The sequence below is a fragment of the Labrus bergylta genome, chromosome 3 (genome assembly GCF_963930695.1).
Source record: "Labrus bergylta chromosome 3, fLabBer1.1, whole genome shotgun sequence".
Lineage (NCBI taxonomy): Eukaryota > Metazoa > Chordata > Actinopteri > Labriformes > Labridae > Labrus > Labrus bergylta.
The window spans coordinates 35,891,844-35,919,144 of NC_089197.1; the positions used below are offsets into that span (position 1 = coordinate 35,891,844).

Genomic DNA, 27,301 nt, shown 5'->3' on the forward strand with positions numbered 1-27,301 from the left:
ATGCACCGCTCAGGTAAATCCTAATAACTGATATCTCACTCACTCTTCTCTTGGATTTCAGGTTGAACATGCTGAGGTGGATTGTGTTTCTGTCTGCGTGTCTACACGTCTTCTCAGCCTCGTTGGACTACATGTACGACGAGCACTCCTTCATGGGTGAGAAAGTTTTTAATGAAGTTCATCTCTGAAGTTTTATGATGTGTTCCACACCTTGTATGGCCAAAAGCATCATGTCATATTTGGGGTTAGACCAGCGATACCAGAATTCAAACTTTGATATGGTTTTAGTACAGATGAAACAATACCACGTCACCATCATCCTGTTTGATACCATGGTACTAAAATAGAGGTCCTTGAAAATCTGATATTGGGTTATTTATTGTTATAAACTACTATTGCAGGCAAACTCCTCCCCTCTGTCTAGATAGCACAATTACATTAACAACATTGGGAGTGACTGCACAAACACATGTACTGCCGGACTGCACAAACACATGTACGATTGCAAATGTGATTTTTGATGGACTCGTTCTTATCTTTTTCTTAAAGATAGCTGATGGATGGATAGCTGATGGATGGATGGATAAATGATGGATGGATAGATGATGGATGGATGGATGGATGGATAGATGATTGTTGGATAGATAATGGATGGATAGATAGATGATGGATGGATGGATGGATAGATGATGGATGATAGATAGATAATGGATGGATGGATAGATGGATGGATGGATGGATGGGTGGATGGATGGATAAATGATGGAGGGATGGACGGATAGATAGATGATGGATGGGTGGATGGATGGATAAATGATGGAGGGATGAACGGATAGATAGATGATGGATGGATGGATGGATTGATTGATAGATCAGGGTTGTTCTGGCAGGCCGTCAACCAACGATCTCGAGGAGCCTAAAAGAGCCCAAGAGCTCCCAGGAAAGTAGGTGGTTAGTGACAGATAGATACATGCAGTTATATGATATACTGTATATGCACAGAGAAAGAGAGAGAGAGAGAGAGAGAGAGAGAGAGAGAGAGGAGCTCAAGGTGCCAGTTCCCCCGGTAGTCTAAGCCTGTAGCAGCATAACTAGGAGCTGGTCTACACCACCACCAGCCCTAACTATAAGCTTTATCAAGTCTATTCTTAAAAATACAGACTTTGTCTGCCTCCCGGACCCCGGCTGGAAGATGATTCCAGAGGAGAGGAGCCTGATAACTGAAGGCTTTACCTCTCATAGTACATTTAGAGACTGTAGGTACCACTAGCAGGCCTGCATTCTGGGACCGTAATGTTCCCGAAGGGTAGTACGGCACTAGTAGCTCCTTAAGATAAGATGGTGCCTGGCCATTTAGAGCTTTGTAAGTGAGAAGAAGGATCTTGAATTCTATTCTAGATTTTATAGGGAGCCAGTGCAGAGAAGCCAACACAGGAGTAGGGTGGTCCCTTTTCCTAGTTCTAGTCAGCTGCAGTGTTCTGGACTAGTTGAAGAGTCTTTAGAGACTTACCAGAGCACCCTGACAAAAGAGAATTACAATAATCCAACCTGGAGGTAACAAATGCCTGAACTAGTTTTTCTGCATCCTTTTGTGACAGAATATGAGTGATCTTAGATATATTACGAAGGTGAAAATAGGCTGTTCTTGAAATTTGCCTGATTCCTAACAGTGGTTCTAGATGCCAGGCTGATGTCATTAAGAACAGTCATATCACTAGAAAAAGTCTCTCTGAGGTTTTTAGGGCCTAGCACAATAACTTCAGTCTTGTCTGAGATAAGTAGCAAAAAATGTATAGTCATCCAGGTCCTAACGTCCTTAAGGCTCGTTTCTAGCTTACATAACTGACTGGTGCCATCGGGCTTCATTGATACATAAAGCTGAGTATCATCTGCATAACAATGAAACTGTATGGAGTGTTTCCTCATAATATTTCCCAGAGGAAGCATATATAATGTAAAGAGAATTGGTCCAAGCACTGAACCTTGTGGCACTCCATGGCTAACTTTGGTGTGCATAGAGGACTTATCATTAACATGTACAAACTGAGATCGATCTGATAAGTAGGATTCAAACCAACTTAAAGCAGTCCCTGTAATTCCAAGTTAATGTTCTAGTCTGTGTAATAGGATTTGATGGTCAATAGTGTCAAAAGCAGCACTAAGATCCAACAAGACGAGCACAGAGAGAAGCCCCCTGTCTGAAGCTAGAAGTAAATCATTTGTAACTTTAACTAGTGCAGTCTCAGTGCTATGGTGGACTCTAAATCCTGACTGAAACTCCTCAAATAAACTGTTGTCATGGAGAAAGTCACACAGCTGATTAGCTACTACTTTCTCCAGGATCTTTGAGATAAAAGGAAGGTTGGATATAGGCCTATAGTTAGCTAGAGTTCCTGAATCTAGAGTAGGTTTTTTAAGTAGAGGTTTGATTACCCCTACTTTAAATGACTGTGGTACATAGCCTGCCAGTAAAGACATATTGATCATATCTAATATAGAGTTGCTAACTAAGGGAAAGACTTCCTTAAACAGCTTGGTTGGGATTGGGTCTAAAGACAGGTTGACGGTTTCGATGCAGAAATAATTGAATTTAGTTCTGAAAGGTCGATTGGAGAAAAACAGTCAAGTTTAATATCAGGTCCTAGAACTCTTTCTGCCAGATCAGAGGTATCTGCACCAAGTAAGGGCAGAAGGTTACCAATTTTGTCTCTGATGTCTAGAATTCTGTTGTTGAAAAAGCTCAGGAAATCATTACTGCCGAGGGCTAAAGGAATACAAGGCTCAATGGCGCTATGACTCTTTGTCAGCCTGGCTACAGTGCTGAAAAGGTATCTAGGATTGCTTTTGTTTTCCTCGATTAGAGAGGAGTAGTAGGCAGCTCGAGCATGACGTAGATTCTTCATATATTTATTATGACTATCCTGCCAGAATAAATGAGATTCTACCGTTTTGGTAGAGCGCCATATTCTTTCAAAATTTTGCGATGTTTGTTTTAGAGTACGGGTTTCTGAGTTGAACCATGGAGCTAGTCTCTGCAGTTTGATAACCTTCTGTTTTAGGGGAGCAATCGAATCAAGAGTAACTCTCAGTGAATCCACTGCACTATCAACAAACTGATGTGTAAAGCTATGACAAGAGTTTCCAACTGGGTCGAAACACGGTACTGAATCAAAAGCAGCTGAAATAGCTTCCTTAAATTTGGCTACAGCACTATCAGATAAACTATTAGAGAGCACATTTTTGTTAAGCAGAGATAATCCTGGTAAGATCAACAGCCACATGGATATTGAAGTCACCTACGACAATTATTCTATCATTGCTAAGGACTACATTTGATAAAAATTCTGCAAATTCAGATAGAAATTCAGAACATCGGCCAGTAAACTACAACAACTAGAACTGGCTGAAAGGTTCTTGAGACTGGATGTGAAAGACTAAGAATAAGGCTTTCAAAAGAAGAAAAATTCAGCTTTGGTCGAGGGTTAACTAGAAGACTAGAATTAAAAATAGCTGCTACTCCACCACCTCGTCCAGTGTCTCGAGGTATATGAGTGTTAAAATGACTGGGAGGAGTGGATTCATTTAAACTAACATATTCATCTCGACACAGCCAGGTTTCAGTTAAACAAAGTAAATCAATATGCTGATCTGATATCAGATCATTCACTAAAAGAGATTTGGATGCCAAGGACCTAATGTTCAAAAGTCTGCAGTGAATTTTCTGATTTTATTGCAAAATCGTATTCGTAGTTTTAATTCTAATGAGATTTTGACAATTTACGCCTTTTTTTTCTATGTTTGGATGACTTATAAAAACGGGTCTGGGCCAGGGGACAGACACAGTACCTATAGTATAATTACAGTTAGATTCAGAATTACAGCTATAGTGACTGGGAGACAGATCTAAGGGAGGCGCAGAGAAGCGTGTAAGACTGCAGCTCTGCCTCCTGGTCTGAACTCTGTGTTGTTGTCAAGGTTTTGGACTAATAACCTCTGCTATGTTTCTAGATAATAGAGCTGCACCGTCCAAAGTGGGATGGATGCCGTCTCTAGCTAGCAGACCAGGTTTTCCCCAAAAAGACTGCCAGTTATCTATGAAGCGTAGTCGGGAGTCATTAGTGCCGACATGAATTACGATTGTATCAAATCTACCTTTAGTCTTCGTCAGCAACTTTAAATGAGATGCGATGTCGCCCGCTCTGGCCCCGGGTATACACCTAACTATGCCCGCTGACTTCACTAGCTTCACGTTTCGGACTATGGAGTCTCCAATAATCAGAGTTTTATTCTCAGCGGGTGTGTCGCGGGTGTGTCGTCTCCAATAATCAGAGTTTTATTCTCAGCGGGTGTGTCTTGCTCGGGAGCTACCGGGGGGGAAGCCAAGTTATGTCGGCCCACACTGGCTACAGGTGGCTGACTAACTACTGCTGCATATGGCTCTGACTCAGTGGTGCGGAGCCATCTCTCTAACTCAGACACCCTCGCCTCCAAAGCTAATGTCATTATCACTAAAGGAGGACGAGGAGTAACTTAACATCTGACACGTAGAGCAGGAGAGAGCAGGAGAGGGAGAGGCAGAAAAAGAAGCCATTGTAAATAAAGCTAACTGCTAAGCTAGGCTAAGAGTAGGTAGCTAAAATAAACAAAACTGTTTAGCAGGTTTAGCAAGAAACTAGGCAGAATTAACAATTAAGCTTTTAGCTCGAACAATCAGAACTGAACAACACAGTACAGTGGAGAACAGAACAGGAAATTATGCAATACGCTCACCCGTAGTACATAGCAGTACGTAACCCTAATGCATGATGAATGGATAGATGATGGAGGATGAATGATGGATGGAGGGATGGATAGATGATGGATGGATGGATGGGTGGATGGATGGATGGATGAATAGATGATGGATGGATGGATGGATGGATGGATGGATGGATGGATGGATGGATAGATGATGGATGGATGATAGATGACGGATGGATGGATGGATGGATGATAGATGATGGATGGATGATAGATGATGGATGGATGATAGATGACGGATGGATGGATGATAGATGATGAATGGATAGTTGATGGATGGATGAATGGATGGATGGATGGATGATAGATGATGGATGGATGGATGGATGGATGGATGGATGGATGGATAGATGATGGATGGATGATAGATGATGGATGGATGGATGGATGGATGATAGATGATGAATGGATAGATGATGGATGGATGAATGGATGGATGGATGATGGATGGATGATAGATGATGGATGGATGGATGGATGGATGGATGGATTGATAGATAGATGATGGATGGATGAATGGATGGATGGATGGATGATGGATGGGTGATGATGGATGGATGGATAGATGATGGATGAATGGATGGTTGGTGGATGGATGATAGAAGTGTGGTCATCGTCATAGATATAATATATATGACATCATACACAGTCTACAGATTCAAGTCAATATTATGATCTTTATTATTATTATTAAAACCATGATGTTGTTTCTCTTTGACAGACCCAGAGGATGTGCTGAGTGTGAGCATCCCACTGGAGGAGCCACAGCGCCCCCTACTGGGGGGAGCGTTGGTACTGCCGTGTTACATTGAGGTGAGGAGTAATGAACATCACCTGCAGCATGTAGATATTTTAAGTTAGCTATTAATGTTTTAATGTTCATCAGTCAAATATTAACCTGGTTGAATTCCATTTAACTCTTAGACTCTGTTGAGCCTTTTAGCCTCCTTACAGATGATCTTTTAGCCTCATGTTTTCTTGTATCTGCAGCAGGTAAACAGGCGACGTTCTTTAAAACTTAATGTTTGTACATAGAGAGCACGTTTGCTGACGTCTGGCTGTGAGTGTGAGCATGACGAGATGAAGCTGATTCTGATCAGAACATGCGAGCAGATATCGCCTCTTTAGTGATGTCATCAGTTTCCAATTCAATGCTTTAATGACTGCGAACATTGTGACCATGGACTTGATTAGTTTTTCTTGGTTAACAGCTGGAGAGGTTCTGATTGGGTAAAGAACACCTGTTTAAGTTATAATACCTTTAATCAGATGTTGTGGTTATACTGAGTAAACACAGGATACAAACAGGAGGTTAAAGGTCATGTTGTTACTACGTAGGACCACACTGTCCCTGACCCCGGAGCCCCCCCCATCACCCTCTTCTCTCACCGCATCAAATGGAGTCTGGTCACTAAAGAGAAGGTCACGACCGTCCTGGTGGCCTTGGAGGGACGAGTGCGTATCACAGAGAGCTACCTGGACAGAGTCCACCTGGTGGGCTACCCGGGGACCCCAACAGACGCCACCATCAGGATCTCTGAGCTGCGGTCCAGTGACTCTGGATTTTACTGCTGTGAGGTCCAACACGGCATTGAGGACAACCATGACATCGTCCATGTGCAGGTTCAAGGTATGAAAACGTACCACAGACACATGCTAATTCTAACACTTTTTATTTTTAAATGCAAAATAATGGATTTTCAAACATTAACTATTGAAATTTAGCAATTAATCTATTGAACATTTTGAACATTTGACAGCCCTTGTTATAACAGGCCTCATAATTGATCTTCCCTGTATTGGTACCAATTTAATGTAGGTGTGGCCACCAATCGGGGCCTGACATAAATGTTTGACCTTTTAGATCCTCTCTGACTGCTGTCTGTGTGTGGTCGGTAAAATGCTTAATTATCTCATTCCCAGGAAAACTGAAGCCTGTTTTTATGTCTGTAGGTTTGGTGTTTCATTATCGTGCCATCATGGGGCGCTACAGTCTGACTTTTGAGAAGGCGGAGGCAGCGTGCAGCCTGAACAGCGCCGTCATAGCTTCACCTGAACAGCTGCAGGCGACGTTCAATGATGGATTCCATCAATGTGACGCCGGCTGGCTCTCCGACCACACAGTCCGGTCAGTGTGACAACTGATGCACAGCAGCTCTAATTAAACACAGTTTGGTGCAGGGGACACACACACATAACACAAACACTCTTTACAATTACAATTCAATCAGAATCAAAATCAGAATTGTTTTTATATTGCCAAGTACATTTACACATACAAGGACTTTGTCTTGGTGTTTTGGTGCAAAAACAGTTAGCAAAGGAAATAAAGCAAAAATAGCAAAATCTTAAACAAAATAAGATATAAGAAGTAATTACAAATATATAATAGAGTATAAAAAATATAAAAACAGAAAGTGTACAAAAGGTGCAGTATTCAAAGTCCAGTGAGCGTTAATGAAAGATATTATTAGTATGCTGGCATATACAAGTCTGGCCTAAGTCTTCGGTTAGAAAGACTGCAGCAATCCAGGAGTTTCATCAACAATCTTTAATGATGTCCAAAGAGGGTACAATTGTCATTGAACAAGAGCGATTGTATAAGCGTGGTTTTGTAAAGAGAACACAAACAAAGAAACAAAATATATTATCAATGACTTACTCCTTATAAGCAAAAGATTAATAGACAACTTTAAAAAAAACTGAAAATTCCAGGCATTTACACATGATTAAAACACTTCTGCACAATGTCCAGCAGGGGCTGTAATACAGCACATGTTATCAAATATGGCACTTCAGTCACACAATTAAGGGCAATTAACACTTTAAACGGTATAGCACGGTAACACTGCTACAATATGCACACAATATGTCTGTATCACTGTTACAAATGTGAGCAGACTTCAGTACAACTCTTTCATAAGTTTCAAGTATAGACTAATTACCGGCATTTACCTTCTGATGAACCAGTCAACAAATAACAAATAACGACTTTAAGATAAATAAACAATCCTGCAAATGCAAACAACTTATAGGTAATATCCTACATAACTGAAAACCATAAAACTCACGGTTTCATGTACGCACGACTCCAGAAAAGTCTGACGATAATGGCAACAAACCACCTGTTCAATTATCAGCCCCGCTCTGAACGGGGCCTGTGCACATATCTTATGACGTCACAGTCCTCGGGGAGTGCTTGATGGCAATATGGCCCGCCGGCGTGTCAGAGCAGGGAAGTTTGCACAGTCATTATTCGTGAGGCTGACAGCAAGCAGTTTGATCCAAGCAAAATACAGTTTCTAGTTTTTAAAGTATGCAGTGTAAAAGTACCTGCAAACACAGCACACTTGGAATTGCATATTGTGTCACCATTAGTCCTTGAAGGTATATTTAGCAGATTTACAATCTTCTGACCTTCTCTCTGTGTTAGATTTATTCATTTGAAAAAATAAGCTTGAATTGGTTCTGCTGGTGTTCAAGTTCAAGGCTGATAAATACATTCTTAAAAGTGTTGAAAGAAAGTTTGAGGTTCTCAACATCTTGTTGTACAGTGGAGCAGTATCATCTGCATAGAGACAAATATTACTGTCAGTTATCGGAGTAACATATTGTTTATCCATATTGTTAAAACATCAGGGAGAAAAAATGTTCTGATTAGAAAGTGGAAGTCTGATGAGATATTTTTAGCTCTAACATGCTGAAGTCTGTGAAAGAATGACTCCGTTTTCATATGTTTTAATACAGTTTTACAATCCAGCCCAAAAAGATAAAGATTTAAAGACACATTTGTCAGAGTGTGTTTGTTCAAAAAGTATTATTTGCGAAGGATCCCGATCTGAGGATCAGTCAGCAGGGAGACAAAGACAACACGACAGCCAGGAGACAAATATTGATATGGTGAAAAGGAGCTCAGATACCTGGTGTTTGTAAAAGAGTCTGTACAGCAGCAATGTTAGCTATCAGTTTGTGATTAGAGAACTTTCATAAATCACTCAGTACCTACTGAATAGTTTCTCATTGTAAAGACACCAAAGGTTGTTTTCATTTCAAGGTACCCAATCCATGATCCCCGGGTGAACTGCTATGGGGACAAAGAAGAAGTGCCCGGTATGAGGACCTACGGAGTCAGAGACCTCAATGAGACCTATGATGTCTACTGCTTCGCTCAGAAGATGACAGGTATGACACTAGAAAAGGGAGGTAGTTATATGCACATCACGTAGGTGAAGAACAGAGCAAAAACAGCAAACTGAGGAAGAAGATATCTTTATCACCTGAAGAAGACCTCTGGCCGAAACGTTGTGATTAATAAAAACCTTTTTTGTGGCATGTGAGCAAGTGTGCGGGCCTATCTTCTTCTTCAGGTATATGACACTAAACACATTCAGTATCTGAAGCTCATTGATTCATCATTTTTCTCATCCTCTCGGTTCTGGTACAGGCAGAGTGTTCCACACTGCTTCTGCTGAAAAGTTCACCTTCTCTGAGGCGGCAGTGGCATGCTTGGCTCAAGGAGCTCAGCTGGCCAATACGGGTCAGCTCTACCTGGCCTGGCAGGGAGGGATGGATGTGTGTAACGCTGGTTGGCTGGGAGACCGGAGCGTCAGATACCCCATCAATGTTCGCCGGCCACAGTGTGGAGGGGGTCTACTGGGGGTGAGGACTGTTTACCTCCACAACAACCAGACAGGATACCCACGCTCTGAGTCCCGCTACGATGCCTTCTGCTACACAGGTAAGATCATATTTAGACAGACATCAAAGGTAGTGAAGGTGATTTTCTGTGCTCGGACATTTACCTCTTCCTACACAAACACTGAACACTGGTCCAAGTAAGCAAAGACTAACAGAACCAGGGACGAAATGTTAAGATTTGAGGAGAGTGTTGAATCCATTCACAGATTTTTGATTTATACAAATTAAAACACTTCTACAGATGGCCATTCAATAGTAATAATAAACCTTTCCAGTCTCAAAAACTCAGTATCTATTATATTCTTGCAGATTTCATGAGTCGGCAGTAGTATGACTGGATGACTTTGTTGGTTTGTGTCTCAAATATGACGTTACAGTCAGAGATCAGACTCCAACTTTCTCTAAAACTGAACCAATAGAGGACTGTTTGCCAGGATGGAACTTATCATGGTCCATGGTTAGGATACCTGATTTCTCAGTTTGATTTCACACTGAGATCAATCTGTCATATATATGTGAGACCGTTCTTTCTTCAGTTCTTTCTTCAGTTCTTTCTTCATGTGAGACAGTTCTTTAGAGCACAGAGTTTCAAAGCAGAGCTGAGCTTTACTGTCAGAAACAGCATTGTGTCATCAACGTAGACGTTGACTATTTCAAATTTGTCTACATCTCTGTTTGGAAGATATATCATCTTTGTCAGCTTCTTTTACAAATAGACTGTTTTTAATATCTTATTTGTGCAGGTTAAGTGGCCACAGTTCAATCTTTTTTTCACAATTTCCACACAAGGTTCTTGCAGTGGACTCATACATTGTCACTTCTGGAGGAAAAACCTAAATTAACCAAAAGTTCTGTGGGATCTTCTACTCTTTCCCTTAAATCACATCCAGAGTCTCCTGATGAGGAGGGTTCAGGTTCTGAAGAAGAAGGCAGTGGCACTGTCAGCTTTACCACAGTGATACAAAGCACTGAGGTCTTCTTAACAAAGACCACCAAAGAGAGCGAGGCGGTCGGAGAGCTGGAGACTCTTCGTCCCAACATCGACTTCCCGTTCACAGAGAGCACAACCAAGCTGTCAACAGAGCTAACAACAAACCTGCCGACAGAGCTTCCTGCAAAGCTAACAACAAACCTACTGACAGAGCTTCCAACAGAGCTAACAACAAACCTGCCGACAGAGTTGCCAACAAAGTCAGCGCTAACAACGAGACGGCCAACAGAACTGCCATCAGAGCTGCCACAGCAGACAAACGTAACAGACTTTGTCACTGACCTGATAGAGGCAGCCACCACCAGACCAAACATGGACCTTCAGCCCAGCACAGGCCCTGTGATGCCTCTTACTGGTCAGTGATAGAACTGAAACTCACATTTTGATTACATGTAAAGTCCAGTCATGGTTTCTCATGAAGAAAACACAACAAAATTGCTCCTTCACACAAGCATATGTGCTGTATCTTGTTAAAGGTGTGGTCTTCCTTTACCGCTCTGGCTCCAGACGCTATGCCTTCACCTTCGTTGAGGCCCAGCTGGCTTGTAGGAGTGTCGGAGCCTCCATCGCCTCCCCACAGCAGCTACAGGCATCCTATATGGCCGGATATCACCAATATGACGCAGGATGGTTACTGGACCAGACTGTGAGGTAAATCTAAAATGCATTTTTAGAGCAGGTAGAGAGATTTATCTCCTGGACAACACATCACCATGGTTTCTGTTTTTCAAGGTATCCAATTATTTCCCCTCGGGATAACTGTGCTGGAGATCTTGGGGATCAACCTGGAGTTCGCTCATATGGTTTGAGGCCAGCAGAAGAAAGATATGATGTGTACTGCTTCATCGATGGGCTCAAAGGTAAGAAGACAGTTTATTCTGTCGAATTATCATCTCTTCTAAGATCTTGTTACTTTAACTTCAATGAATTTAAAGGAGCAATATGTAACTCTGACACCTTGTGTTTAAAATGGGTACTGCAGTCTAAATTCTAAACATTGTAGAGAGCTGTCTCTCTCTTTTTAGGTTGGGAACAATCACTTCTATCTGAACCACTTCTCTTGCCCGCTTCCATCGCTGCAACACCTGTTGGTTTGACCTGATAACTGGTGTCATATCTGGCAAACCGAGTGGCGTCCAAAACTGCCGTGTGGGGGTGTCTTAAAACCGCCTACCTTCTCTGGTCCAACCAATTTCAGAGCATTCAGGACCAGAATCTAAAGTTAGAAGGAGGACATACTGGCTGCTGCATTGTTGTCAGAGAAGCCAGCACTTCAACATAGCATGTTTCCTTAATGTCTGATCATATACTAAGCTCACTTTATCATTTCACTCACTAAACATCTCACTGATTGGACCTTTAAGGAGAACTATCAATTGTTTTTATTTTGCATCATAGTGTTGCCTTTCCATATGGTTGAACAATAGCACAATAAAACCATGAATCCTTCATGTATCTTTGGATGCATATCATGCACATCAGATAATGCAGTAATATCAAGACAGCAAAGAGAGACGTCTAGTGAATGTTAATCTGTGAGCAGAGGGGGAATTTCAGTAGCATATATGGCTAACTCTTATCAACAAGCTTCTGATTCTGCTCTACAGTTTATGTCTATTTATTTACTCTCTCCTTATTTTTTTTCTCTGTTTTATCGCTTTTCTCCCCTATCTTAATTCTTTTCCTTTCAAAATCCTCCTGTGGTGTTGAGAACTGGCATGCTTGCTAAAACACTTAAACAATGCATCTGGTTCGTCCAATGTATCTGTGATGTCCATGATTATACCAAGATACATGGGGGAGTAGCTTCAGGTGTTTTAGAATAGAGTGTAGAAACAAGGGTATAAAACAGAAGAGGCAAAATCAAGCAGGTATTTAAACAGTACACACCATACACAGGTACACAAAAAAACAAGCAATAACACAATCCCAACAAAGACACCAAAAGCAAGAACAGGAACACATGTAGAACAATGTAATGCAAACAGTTGGTAAATTACATTGTTGGCTTAATATCTTTACAGTTATGGTGTTTAATTAGTCACACATTTTACATCTATTTAAGCTTTATGAATGGAGTTCCAGAGTTCTGAGAGTTAATAGGCTGAGCTGTCCATTTGATTTAAAAATGATAAAAGGCAACACAGTTTGGGCCAAACCATCAAGAGCCTGTAGTCAAGTAAATTAAGCTTGATATGAACCCTTTCCTGCTCCTCAGGGGAAGTCTTCCATGTGGGCTCAGCTGAGGGTTTCACCCTTAACGAGGCAGCTTCCAGCTGTCAGGAGCACAACGCTGTGCTGGCCTCCATCGGAGAACTCTATGCAGCATGGAAAATGGGTTTTGATAAGTGTCGTGCTGGCTGGCTTGCCGATAAAAGCGTCCGCTATCCGATCAACAGCCCCTGTCCTGAGTGTGAAGGCGGGAAATCCGGAGTTCACACGGTGTACACTCACCCCAACCAGACAGGCTACCCTGAACCTGAGTCCAGATATGACGCGTACTGTTTCAGAGGTAAACACTGACGTTTTTCTAGGAAGCCTGTCCTAAGGTTTCATTCGCTTTCATTTTTGTTTTCTTAAGGTCATCTAATTTGTCATCTACTTGTTTCATTCTTTTAGTGGATATTCTACTCATTGCTAATGAAACTGGACTGAACATCACAGATATCCAGAAGGCTCTCCTGAAGCAAACATCCATTATTGATTTGTTGAGGCCTGGTAAGTTATACATCATATAATCCAAATAGGTTCTTACTTATTCAGATGTCAATTTATTTCTGAATAATTTCATTATTTATAATTATGACACAGCTGTGTTAAATACTTGATTCTCAACTATACCAACCCCTTTCACTGTACATTATCCCTTACTTAACCTTTTTATGTCTATGTCCCTTTAGCTGGACCTTCCATCGTTCCTCCTATCGCCGTTGAGTCTTCAGGGTCTGGGTCAGGTTCAGCAGACTTTGGCTCAGGCTCTGCAGTTGATAATGCTTCGGGGGGTACCTCTGGAGACCTGTTTGGTTCTGGAGAGCTGTCTGCGTCCATAGACTGGTCTGGCAGTATGAGCTCTGGTCTGCCCAGTGGATCTTCAGGGTTCAGCAGTAGTGATGCTCCCGTATATGGATCTGGATCAGGTCTCCGTGGAGACGCATCTGGCCTAACTGTGGTTTTCTCTGGTTCTGAAGGAGCTGTCTCTGGAGAGGGATCTAGTTCAGGTGGACTCCAGGAAGCTGTAGAAGGGAGCACAGAGCTCCTCATCCTCCCGTCATCTGGAGCAGGATCTGGGGTGCTCAGTAGTAGTGGGGATCAGTCTGGATCTGGTTTCAGTTCTGCAGAAAGTGGCTCCTCTTTGGACAGCTCTGTACACTTCTCTGGGTTCATCACCACCAAGGACTTCTCTGAGTTCAGTGGTTCATCAGGACTCTACTCAGGAAGTGGACTGTCAGGAAGTGGACTATCAGGGAGTGGTGAGTCTCAGATCTTATTTATAGATGGTGACTTGATTGATGCATCAGCCCTGAGAACCTACAGGGAGAATGAACTTGGTGGGGGCCTCCTGGTGTTCAGTGGCTCTGGAGACCTTTCAGGATCTGGGAGTCTCAGTGGGGATCTCAGTGGGTCAGCCTCTGGAGAGGACTCTGGATTCTCAGGTGTAAACTTTGTGGGCTCATGGTTTACTGACCTCTCAGTGTCTGCTTCTGGAGAGCAGGAGGCCTCTGGGTTTTTACTTTACAGCTCTGGACAAGGGGGTGGTGGATTTCTGTCCGGATACAAGAGCTCAAGTTTCGTGTCAGGGTCTGGATCAGGAACATCTGGATCAGGAGTGTCAGGATCAGGAACATCTGGATTAGAAGCGTCTGGAAGTGAGTCCTCATCAAGCGGAGAGGAAGGCACTGTTACCTTCTTGTCAGGGGATTTTATAACTGATAGAGACAGTAAACCATCTCTGGAGCTTGGACAGGGTTCGATGGAGTTCAAAGGAGAAGGAAGCAGCAGTGGGTTTTTCTCCGGTGGTGGAGTCGACCACATGTCCTCAGCCAGCGGGATGTCTTCAGGATCTTCCTCTGGAGACTCGGGACTCGCAGCAGGACTCGCTGCCCCTACAACCCTAGCTGCCCCAGCCTCCATTCACAGCCCAGGCAGTAATACGGAAACTGATTCAGTTAAAGGTTGGTCAACCATTTTTGTGTGACAGTTTAATATTTTCTTTCATAAGTTATGAACAAATACATGACTTCTATTAAACTTTGGAAGGATAGAGTTTTAGGATCGTAAACACATATATGTTCAGCCTTCAGCTGTTCTTACACATGTCACACAGTCAGTGATGAATGGAGTCAGACTCATTCTAAGCAACAAGAAGCAACCTGCTTGCCAAAGTGATGCTGGTTCATTATATTTATGGAAGACTATTAATGACAATGATGAGCATGTTATACAGGCAAGGAGAAAGTTGGGAAGGGCATTTTCAGCAATTTAAAACTTGAGTAATTGCAAGTACTTGAGTAATCACAATACTCCAGCTCAAACAAAGCCCATCAGCACTCTAAAGCTTTTTCCTTCCACAAAAATGAATGGGAGCATATTTCCATTCTGGTTATTAGCAGGCTAATGGTAAATGGACTTGAGCTTATATAGTGCTTTTCTAGTCTTCCAACTACTCAAAGCACTTTTACACTGCATGTCACACCCACCCATTCACACCCTTTCACACACTGATGGTAGTGATCACTATGTAGTATCATCCATCAGAAGTAACTAATCCCATTCATACACCGCCACTGAAGCAGCAGGGGCAATTCAGGGTTAAGTGTCTTGCCCAGCTGAGGATTGAACCCTTGACCTTCTGGTTGAGAGGAGACAACTCTACTAACTGAGCCATAGCCGCCCTAATCTTCCTTACTCTGGTATTGTCACAATGACTTGTGCTAACAGGGCAAGCTAATGATGCAAAGCTTCACGCAGAATTTTCACCAGAAGGCTGGCCAGAAGTATTCAGGGTTAAAATTTGTGGTATTTGTGTTTATACATGCAGCTCAGCACAATATGTCTCATGAATTAGTACCAGGCTGTAAACATGTTTATATCTGCTGTAAAGTTGGACATTTTAACATGGGACTATATGGGGACTGACTCACTGCAGGAGACAGACTCTAGTGGACAGTGGCGGAACTGCAGCTGTAAAGTTGGACATTTTAACATGGGGCTCTATGGGGACTGACTCACTGCTGGAGACAGACTCTAGTGGACACTGGAGGAACTGCAGCTGTAAAGTTGGACATTTTAACATGGGGCTCTATGGGGACTGACTCACTGCAGGAGACAGACTCTAGTGGACACTGGAGGAACTGCAGCTGTAAAGTTGGACATTTTAACATGGGGCTCTATAGGGACTGACTCACTGCAGGAGACAGACTCTAGTGGACACTGGAGGAACTGCAGCTGTAAAGTTGGACATTTTAACATGGGGCTCTATGGGGACTGACTCACTGCAGGAGACAGGAGACTGCAAGAGTGGCCATTTACGGAACTGCAGTTTTTTGCCCTTAACATTTTTCAGCGCTTTATTTGAATAGTTCTTACTTTGTTTCCAGGTGGTTTTAACCTCTCTGAACCAAACCCCTGTGGAAACTCTTCATGCACAGTAGAGGACAGGGTTCCTCACTGCCATGGTAAGTCCAGAAACAGCAGCTATACCTGACCCATTCCCTTTCATTTCCCTAAAAAATCGTATTTTATTTTCAGAGGATTGGTTTGGTTTCCTTCTTTTTTGTATTGTTAAAGAGTTTGCATGTTTTAAATTGTTGTTGTTCATCCCATTAATTAATTAATCATCTTTTCAGATCAATATTGGACTGTTTGTGATGTTGAATTTGATTCAGTAGAATTAAAGCTACTGTCATCTTCTTTGTCGCTCTGCTGTCCTGCCCGGATGTGTTTGTATCATGATTTGGCTGTTTTGTTTCTCATCTGTTGATTTCCTTTGACTCATTTTGTCCGTCTGATTCCCGGTCTCTGTGTTTGTGAGGTAGACTAAATGTTGAGATGCTTGTTTGAAAATGTGTCTTCGATGTCAGTGTCAAACGAGATACGAAAAATGTCTTCAGCCTGTATGTAGTTTTTGGTTTGCTGCCAGGAGGCCGCCTGTGCTCTGCTGTTTGCATGCTAAAGAACCGAGCACCATATGAGCCCTCTGCCATCATATGGATGTCATGTATTACTAATCTTTCGCTGCAACTTCAAACAGATTTGAACATGAACTTACTGCAGATCGTACAATTATCAGTCCTCTTTGGTGAAAACAAACATGTTATTGCATTCATTGTCTGATTTGATTGCATTAAATCTCATAAATCGCATCTGGTAACATTAAAATGGATATAAACACCGAGATGCCACTTTATGAGCTTGTGAGATGCGACTACGCGGCCGCCATCTTGGACAGGTGTGGCTGCAGCTTCTAATGAATGAAAGTCCATGACAGCAGGAGGTCGCAACACGATTAAAATAGTCATTACTTCATGAAATGTGATTCAATTCCCAAGTGCATTGTTTTGTCAAAAACGTCAGATATGTATTTATAAGTCAGGATACTTATTTATAGCAACAAAAAGCAGGAACAGTTTGGAGCCCTTTGGTGCCAATCGAAGGTCCCTGAAACCTTTCTGCTCCTTTTAGCAGGTGCAGAAAGTCATCTAAACATGAGACAGCAATGACACCAATAATAAGATAGCTATCTCTAAAGTTTCAGAAAGTTCATCATCGCTTGAGTCACCACGTAGTCCGCCTGAAAGCGTTTCAGACTTCAGTTAAGTCTTTTTTTTTTTTTAAAGATTTGGGGGCTTTTAATGTCTTCATTTTAGAGATAGGACAGAGGATAGAGTCAGAAACTTGGGAGAGAGAGAGAGAGGGAGAGAGAGTGAGGAATAACATGCGAGGTGGGAGAAAATTTCAGAATAAAAACCTTCATGTCTGACGATTGTGACAAAACAATCTGCTTCACATTTCATTAAGTTATGAATATTTTAATTGTGTAGAGACCTCCTGCTGTCTTAGACTTACAGTCTTTAGGAGTTGTGGCTACCCCTCCCCAAGATGGCCGCTGCGTCGATGTATTCCTCCTGTGGACAGCAGCGGCAGGTTTAAATCTGTGGTAACATGGCGGCTGGCAGATAATAAGATTCATCAGATAAAAAAGAACATGTCTGATGATTCGCTGTGCAGTAAGTAGAAGAGGTTGCAGCAATGACAGAATCTTTACTAACTCTTCAGTCCTGACTTCTGATAGCCCCCCCCCCCCCCCCCGCCTTCCACCAACACATCCCTTGCTGATACAGTAGTGTCACCCGCCCCCTTTCTTGCAGAGATAGATGTGTGCCATTCCAACCCGTGTGCCAATGGAGCCACCTGTGTGGAGAACGCAGACTCTTACAAATGCTTATGCCTGCCAAGCTACGGAGGGGAGCGCTGTGAGATCGGTACGACATCAGCTTCAGCTAATCAACACTAACAGCAGCTTCTGGAAAAAACAAATGATGCTATACATAATGAGCACATCCAATCTCGCTGTGTACAAATGAAGTGAAGAGGATACCTGGTTGCCTAGCAGATGAAGAAAGACGACATATAGCTGTGTTTGTGTTTCTATCAGAGAAAAGGTTGTTTGATTAACTCGGGGATCAGTTCACTGCAATCACAACAAATCCTACCATCATAATGTTGGTACCACATGTTCTATACCACATGCATGGACACTGTGCCATGAGGTACCTGTGAAGTGTAGACTGCAAGGCGAGTCAACATGCAGCGTCATTAGCATCATCAGCATCATCAGTGTGGCTGAGGTTGCCATGGCACTCAGTAGAAAGCGAGCTCTCACCATAGTGAAAAGATAAAAAGAAAAATGAGGAGGAATAAAGAAATGTTGACACGGTTGTGGTGAGGAAAAAGAGGCCAACTTTGGATGCCAGTGTTACAAAGAGAGCTTGAGAGAAGTCACGTTATTGCTAGCATACGCTTTTGACAGCTCGGCGCACTGCTCAGTGCCAAGTTTCACGCTGCATTTCTATTGGTTGGTTAGTTGACGTAGATTGTAGAAGCATTCATATGTGAGATGATCGTCAGATATTAGTCTCTGGCTATCTTTGGTCCTCTTACAGCGCAAGAATTTGGCATAATGGTGTGTTTTTTGGAGCAGGTGGCAAACCATTGGTCAACACTAGGTGGCAGAGTTCTAACATTCATTGTCTGGGAGATATAATCAGGGATGGGAAAATAATTTCATATCGGGATCTAAAGGAAAAAAATGACCGAAATGATTCATCTTACATGCATTAAGAGAGATGAGATGCATAAAGGAGTGCCAATGGCTACAGATCCAATCTCACAGAACAACGGAGGAACACATGACCATACTTGATTATCATTTGACTGGGATGGCCCAAAACTGTACAATCTGTGCCAGGCTTAGGAACACAATGAACTTTCCATAAAAGCAGTGAAAGGACACAGAGTACATGAAGTTCTGCATTCTGGTCTTCTACCTGGGTTTAATGAAGGGGGGTTCGCTGTGCTGGTTTGTGGTGTTTGTATCAGGCTGTGGATGAGCCGATGGTCTCAATTACCCTCTTTTGCATCTGGTCATGGTGCCGATTTGAGTGGAACTCTCCCAGGGCTTTCAGACAGCATGGACAGAGTCCAGCCCCAGAACACAAAGAGGGAGAAGGGGTCTAAACTTTGTCCCAGCAGACTAGGTTGGATGGATTTGGGAGCATGTCATACACTGACTGTTCAGGGAACCTCACATGCTGGGTTTCAGCCCGCCACAAGTCGGACCAAGTCCTTGAGATGTTAGATGGACTTTGAGTTGACTCAAAGAGTTAATGTCTCTAGGAGAACATGTGGTGAAGGTGTGTCATACCTGCACATTCATAAAACAGAAGATTGGTGACTGGCTGAGTGGTGTAATGTGGGTGAACTGACCGTTGGAATAAAGACATTTCCCTGGAGCAGCAGAATGAATAGGACCTTTGAATGTCACCGTCAAAGAAAAATATGGGAAATTCACTCAACCTCACTGTTGGGCGGGACTCTCCCCGCTCAACTGAAGCTTCACTGTGACTTTTCCATTCTGTGAGCAGACGTTTATTTGTGTGTCAGGATGGAAACATGGTTTCAGACAGACTGATGGCGTCGCAGAGAAACGCGTTCCTCCCTGACTCACTGCACAAACAGAACAGAGGTTATGAACACTAAGGAGCTCTATCTGCTCACACAATAAGAACACAGACAGCAGACTCAATGATATGAACACTAATGACCTTTCCTCATCACATGCTGTGCTTTAGTGTTACCATCCATTAGGCCTGTCCCCGACTAAGGACTTACAGATTTTGCTCGTTGTCTATTGTTTGGTGGTTTTTTGGTGCTCATTGATCCTCATTCTCCTTTAAGTTTAACCACATCAATTAACTGTCTTTAAGATTTGAAATAACAATTTATTCTATGATAGGACTCGATCCATCCTTCGTCCCACTCATTCAGTCTGAATTAATGTGACATTATAACCATATTTCACACGACCAATACAGCAGGCACACACACTGACGACCCCGTGTCTGTGGGACAGACCACCACAGCAGCCACAACCTACACATCTGTCAGACCTGCGACAAACAAACTGACTGAGCTCTCCTGATTCTTCTGACTCTGGTAATAATCCTCCTTAATGAGCCCTCACGATTGAAATCCAGAGAAAGATTGAATCCAAACACGTTACATCCATAAAGATCCACGGACTGATTCAAATGTACCTTCACTTTTCTCTGACCTTTTGATGACACCTCATAACAGCCTTTAACAGCCAATGAGCCTTTGTTTAAAGGAGGTGCCTCCCCCTGTTCTGACGGAGAATTGAACGTGACTGTGCCGATGATTGACATATCTTATAGCCAATGAAATACTCTGAACATGGATCAACTGCCTCTATCAATCCGGGTGATTTCTTCATGCACACCGAGGAGAGTGATTTAAAGTACTAGTGGTTTTCAAAGCTGCATTAAAAGTACTAATAAGGTGATATTTATACCAAGAGAGGCTATGAGCCATGAATGATTTAAAACAGACACATCTATGTACAGTTAGACAATAAACACTGAGGCTATGACCAACCAGTCATTGAGGATTCTACAATTTAAGGCTCGCCCTAATATCCATTAGTAGATGTTGAGGACCATTTCAGAGTGTCAAAGCCGTAAAAGCCAAATAAAAGAATATTTAGTTCATTCAGAATGCTAACACGTTTGGTGTCGTGGCTGCAGATAAGCAGCTGTGTGAGGACGGCTGGATTAAGTTTCAGGGGAACTGCTACCTGCACGTCTCTGACAGACAGACATGGCTGGAGGCAGAGCAGAGCTGCAGAGACCTGAACGCACACCTGGTCAGCATCATCACCCCCGAGGAGCAGCACTTTGTTAACAGTAAGTGTGTCATGTGGTGTGTGTTGATGAATACAGAGACAGAGGGTGTGAAGAGTCCAATCAAACGTGTTTCTCTCCACAGTGAACGTGCAGGACTACCAGTGGATCGGTCTGAACGATAAGACGATGGAGAACGACTTCAGATGGACAGACGGGACTCCTCTGGTGAGTGTGATTTCTACTCAATTCGATCAATCAACCGTCAATTTTTATTTGTATAGCGTCAACTCATAACAAATGTTTTCTTTTAATATTACAAAAGAGCAGGTAAAAAGACCTTACTCATTGTTATGTTACAAAAAGCAGATAAAAGACCTTACTCATTGTTATGTTACAAAAAGCAGGTAAAAGACCTTACTCATTGTTATGTTACAAAAAGCAGGTATAGGTTACAATATTGCTATATTACAAAGACCCGGCCTATCCATCATGAACACTTTAGCAAAGCAGCAAAAGTTACAGTGGTAAGAAAAAACTGCCTTATTAAAAGGCAGAAATCTTCGGCTGGATCCCCGGCTCATGATGAAACAGCCTTCACAGGCCTAGACTGCGCCGGGCTTGAAAAGGGATAGGGGGAGAGATGGGATAAAATCTACTTATCTGCAGCTGGTCTCAGAGAGAGCATGTAGTGATGTCTGCTGTCATACAGGGAGACCAACACGTGTGGATCCATTATAGCCAATCCCACCTGGGATTCTTTGTCACACATTGCATTCAGCAGGATTATAGGTGGCGTCACTTGAGTTAAATATTCTTCAACTCTCTTAAACCTCAGGCTCCATTATCACATAATCCAATGATCCTTTATCCTGGTTTTACGAAATGCTCTCCCAGAGTCACCTTTACCTCCAGCATTTAGTCGGCTTGGACGATTTTACAAGGACGATAAAGGATCATTTGATGATATCAGCCTCGTGTATCCTTCGGTGGGTTTGAGTGTTGGTGGTGCACGCCCTCTGAAATTATGCTATACATCCCAAGATTCAAAATGTATAAAACGGCTAGGAGCAGTGTAGGGTTGCATAGCGACAGCAGAGACAGCAGAGAGCTTCCACCTCCTCCTCTCCTCCTCCTCTTCCTCTCATTCCTCTTCCTCCTCCTCCTCTTCCTCTTCCTCCTCCTCTTCCTCTCATTCCTCCTCCTCCACTCCTCCTCCTCCTCCTCTTCCTCCTCCTCCTCTTCTTCCTCTTCCTCTTCCTCTTCCTCTCCTCTTCCTCTCATTCCTCTTCCTCCTCCTCCTCCTCCTCCTCCTCCTCCTTCTCCTCCTCCTCCTCTTCCTCCTCCTCCTCCTCTTCCTCCTCTTCCTCCTCTTCTTCTTCTTCCTCCTCCTCTTCCTTTGTGTATAGGAAAGTATGTGAACATTAATGGTCACTACGCAGCCGCTTTGATTCAAAAGCACGAATACTTGAGCCGTAACGTTTCTGATTCGTTGATGGAATATTTGTTTATCGTCTCTGTACGAAACTCTGAAGCTACGCTGACGAACTGGACTCTCTTGTACCGTCCCTGATTCAGACCTGAAGAAACTGACTGAACCTTTCTCAACCTCTACCTCCTCCTCTTCCTCCTCTTCCTCTTCTTCCTCGTCCTCTTCTTTCTCTTCTTCCTCCTCCTCTTCCACCTCCTCCGCCTCCTCCTCTTCCTCCTCTTCTTCTTCCTCCTCTTCCTCCTCCTCTTCTTTCTCTTCTTCCTCCTCCTCTTCGACCTCCTCCGCCTCCTCCTCTTCCTCCTCTTCTTCTTCTTCCTCCTCCTCCTCCTCTTCTTCTTCCTCTTCCTCAGCAATATGAGAACTGGATGCCCAACCAGCCGGATGATTACTTTCACTCTGTGGAGGATTGTGTGGTGATGATCTGGAACGAGAGCGGTCAGTGGAACGACGTGCCCTGCGACTACCACCTGCCGTTTACCTGCAAGAAAGGCCCAGGTACGTCCAGACATGACATCCTGTTACTGTAGCTTCTCTGAGCTCTGTCAAGTCCGATGTGTCCTTGGGCAAGACACTTAACCCCCATTTGCTCCCGTTGCCCGTCCCCTGCAGGACGTAGTGTGTACGTTTACTGCTTGTAGCTACACTGCAAGCTAACGCATGCTAGCTCAAGCTAACCGCCGGTGTTTGTCACCTGCCTGTCCAACAGGAAGTAGATCAACTCCACGTCCACAGGTAAAAGACAACACAAGGTTCACCCTTGTTTTAGAACGAGCTTTATACGCTTGGTGTTTTTCCTCACTCTGATTATATTTTCTCTTCTTTGCTGTTACGTCCACGTCCGTCATATTCACCGGTTTGAATTCACACATGTTGTCTCTTTGTTTGCGTTTGTCCTTCTTCGCTGTGTCAAGCCGCTGTGACATCATATCCTTTGTTCTCTCTCTGGCTCTGTCCTCAGTGTCATGCGGCGCCCCCCCTCAGGTGGAGAACACCCACATGTTTGGTACCAGGAGGGAGGAGTATCCTGTGAACTCCATCATCAGGTATCAGTGTAACCCGGGCTTCAGACAGCGCCACCTGCCTGTGGTCCGCTGTAAAGCAGACGGGCAGTGGGAGACTCCACAGGTGGAGTGTACTGGCGGTGAGTTTTTACACTAATTTAAAAAAACTCAGCGACAGATGATCACAGGAGACATTTTTGACGTGTGTGTGTGTGTGTGTGTGTGTGTGTGTGTGTGTGTGTGTGTGTGTGTGTGTGTATCTGCCTGTGCAGTGAAGTCCAGAAGAAGAACACAGGAGGAGGAGGAGAGCAGACACAAACTCAAACCAGGAATAAATGATAAGAACATTTATATTTAAGATGATTTAAGGGTTAAAATGTTGAAGGGTGCTGCATCATGCTGATGTGATTTTTCTCTACTTTTAATATATTTAAATAATATACATATTGTTATGCTCTGAGTTTATCGGGTTGTGTGTGATGTCATACAACTTTGTTGCTGTAAAATACGTTTTATAGAAGGCAGCGTCTGATTGGACGACAGGATTTTTGTTCTGGTTAAACTGGTTTATTGTTTTGGAGAAGTTTGCGAACAATCACTGGATGACATTTAGTTACTGATGGAGCTGCACTCTCACTCTGACGGAGCTGCACTCTCACACTGACGGAGGTGCACTCTCACTCTGACGGAGCTGCACTCTCACACTGACGGAGCTGCACTCTCACTGACGGAGCTGCACTCTCACTCTGATGGAGGTGCACTCTCACACTGATGGAGCTGTACTCTCACACTGATGGAGGTGCACTCTCACACTGATGGAGCTGCACTCTCACACTGATGAAGCTGTACTCTCACACTGACGGAGCTGCACTCTGCACAGTGGAAAAATTAGGGTCTGCTGAGAGTTGGTGGTAACCGAGCCATGACATTTATAAGAGATGTGACGCCCTAACCGTTTGTGTGCGATTTGTGTCTTTTTGACACATTTGCACTTTAACTATCCTTCTGTGTATCAAACATGAGACAAAATGTTTGTAAAGTTTGCTTTAAAGCTCAAAGTTTACCTCTCTCTCAAATTTGGCCAAAGGCAGGCTAACAGTTTCCCATTGTTCTCAGTCTTTCTGGTAAGCTAAGCTAAGCAAAGCTAATCACCGATGATACACATCTGACACACACAGATGTGTATCATCTTCTCCTTTCATCCCGGATTAAAAGATGCTTTAACGTAAGAATGAAGACATGTTGGGATGGTCTGATGTTTGTTTCACAGTACTATGTTGTTTAATTGGACTGTAAACCAGATCAGAGGTACACACTACACTCGTGAGTAAACGGATATTAACTTTATTTATTAATGACACACAGCCACAGTGTGTTTCAACCAGATTAAACATCACACTGAACACAGTGTGTGTGTGTGTGTGTGTGTGTGTGTGTGTGTGTGTGTGTGTGTGTGTGTGATGGACCCTTTAGGTGTCTTATGTCGTGTAACCACAGAAGATAAGTGTCAGTTTCCATGACAGTATGAAACTTCGCCTGTTGTGATCTTAATGTTTTGTTTGGGGGCGGGGCCTCCTGTCATCGTCTCACCTGATAAACCAAAGACAAGCTGCACCTGTGTCTCATTTCAGGAGTGTCATCCTTTTAAGTAGTGGTTCTCAAGTAGGTTGCAGAGCCGTTTTTCATTTCATTTCTACATTTGTTCTTTAATAATGTATCGTCTGCTGTGACAGAGACCAGTAACCAACATTTAAAGCTGCATCATCGACATATATAGATATCAGAAGCTTGGCAGGTCGTCGTCCAATTTCAATTGGCGTGCAATGAATCTTGGGATACAAAGCATGCACAGGATGTATCCTTTGTTGGCCGGGGAAAGGACACATTTGTTCGCCCCGTTTTAAATTAAATGTATTAATTGATTAAATTTTAAACCAAGGCGGACTAAAAAAGACATGCTGAGGTACGGTACAGATTGGGGTTAGGGTTACACTTCATCAGTTAAATATTTTCATTCTCTGCTCTGTGAAATTTTGTTTCCCCTTGCAAACAGCACGACATCTGGTGCTTTTATTTTGAAGGTGGACAAACTGAAGTTTGGTGCTTTTATTTTGAAGGGGTACAAACTGAAGTGTTGTGCTTTGTGCGCTGTTGACTCAAATCACAACACTTGGAAGCTCGTCAATAAACGGCTCGCGGTCAGCCAGAAAAAAGGTTTTGCTCAGGTGTTGACACAGGTCAAAGGTCAACATTTCAATCACAGATGTGGATATTTTAAATAAACGGTTATCTCCACTTATTAAAGCAAGGTAACATACTGTGCTGAGTGAGGCGAGAGAGGGTCAGAGCTGTGTAGAGCCCTCTCTTTCTTTGGAAAATAGAAACGGGGTGTTAGGGTTAAAATGGGTCGTCGCGCTCCATCGCGCTGTGTCACTCGCGGGCAGTTAGGACACTCCAACAGTACAATAGACTCAAGCTGATTTTGTCGCTGACGCTTGCTCGCATTGAGTGCTGGCAGAACAGGATGTAAGGGTGGATGCAAAGTACAGCCGCATAGAAATTATGTCCCCCATTTTTGTATTCTCCTGCAAGGTAGGCTACATGCAATTAGCCACAACACTGGGACATGACTCTACACCCCGCCCCCCCACCGCCTGTGAAAGGAGACAGCCTTTGTTGTGTCACAAGACGTTTTCTGTCTTCAAAGTATGCTGCCCCTGAACTGAGACACTGCGTCAGTTTATTCACTCATGATGTGTTCTATGACTTTATGTTAAGAAAAGACTACAACTGGGTGCGCGCTGGTGGCGCAGTGGTTAGGGCGCACGTCCCATGTATTGAGACTCTCGTCTTGAGCAGTAGGCCCAGGTTTGCTTCCACCCATGGCCCCTTTCCGCATGTCATTCCCCGCTCTCTCTCCCTGGTTTCCGACTCTGTCCACTGTTCTCTCTCTGCATTAAAGGCACGAAAAGCCCAAAATAAATCTTTAAAAAAAAAAAAAAAAAAGACTACAACTAAGAACAAAAGTGTGGACTGACCAGTTTGGACTAGCCTGATCCTCCTTATTGGAGACATGGTCTTATCAGAGAAGTTAATACAGATGAAGTAAAGAGTCCTTCGGTTCAGCACCTTGAACTCTCTCTGTGACTTCTTTGAAAGTCGTCCAACAGCAGCGACAAGCAGACGCACACATCCTTGGTTTTGGTCTTTTCACCAAGTAATTTGTTGACAGTATCAAATCAAACTTTCATCACATCTGAAGTCTTTAAAATCTGCTACGTCATAGTTTAAATACTGATTTCAGACAAACGTGCTGTTCATATATTTCATCATTTTGTCTTGTTTGTGAATGTTTGTTTGTACCTCTTTTCATGCCGAATAAAGACTCTTTGGTTGATTCAGGAGTGACTCTGGTTTCTGTTCAAACTGCAGCTTTAGAGAAATATGTTCATGATGATGTCATGGCGGCAGAGATCCGTCTGTCCTGCATGTTTCCAGGACGGTCCACGCCCAAAGATTCCAGGTACTGACGACTAACCGCCATTTCTGAGGGTAAATAATCTGTTTGTGTGTCTCTTCTGTGAACAGCTGAAATAACACAATGCCAAAGTAGAACAGGACAGGGTGTGTGAGGTGTGTTTGGTGTATTTTGGGCGGTGGCGGCAGCATTTCTCTGAGACTGAATGGAGGCTTTTTAAGGACTCTTCAGCCCCTCGCTCCGTAGCTCCTCACACACGTTCACCTCTCTCTCTCTTTCACAGATGATTTTTACCCAATTTTAACGAGAACATATAGTTCTGCTGGCTGTGCACAGACGGAGACCATGTCATGTTAGAGCTGGTTTAATATAATGGCTAAACTGTGAGACTGTGTCCCTCAATAAAAGGATTCTTGTTAGAAA

General features: G+C 43.2%; 1 protein-coding gene across 1 annotated transcript; it reads left to right on the top strand.

Moving 5' to 3' along the window:
• On the top strand, positions 1-26,804 carry LOC109989619 (aggrecan core protein). The gene is made up of 20 exons (XM_065952358.1): positions 1-13; positions 118-156; positions 5,522-5,613; positions 6,139-6,430; positions 6,754-6,928; positions 8,855-8,982; positions 9,245-9,538; positions 10,389-10,844; positions 10,966-11,140; positions 11,222-11,349; positions 12,708-13,001; positions 13,109-13,207; positions 13,390-14,661; positions 16,087-16,164; positions 17,857-17,970; positions 20,812-20,970; positions 21,053-21,135; positions 22,750-22,894; positions 23,358-23,540; positions 23,673-26,804. Exons 1-20 carry the CDS (start codon positions 1-3, stop codon positions 23,756-23,758), a joined length of 4,305 nt encoding a protein of 1,434 aa, XP_065808430.1. The 3' UTR covers positions 23,759-26,804.
• Positions 26,805-27,301: the final 497 nt, after the last annotated feature.

Excerpts from the sequence above, each read along its gene's own strand:
- LOC109989619 (XM_065952358.1), top strand. Across the intron at positions 8,983-9,244 it reads CTTCGCTCAGAAGATGACAG|GCAGAGTGTTCCACACTGCT; the intron begins GTATGACACTAG and ends GTTCTGGTACAG. Across the intron at positions 13,208-13,389 it reads TATTGATTTGTTGAGGCCTG|CTGGACCTTCCATCGTTCCT; the intron begins GTAAGTTATACA and ends ATGTCCCTTTAG.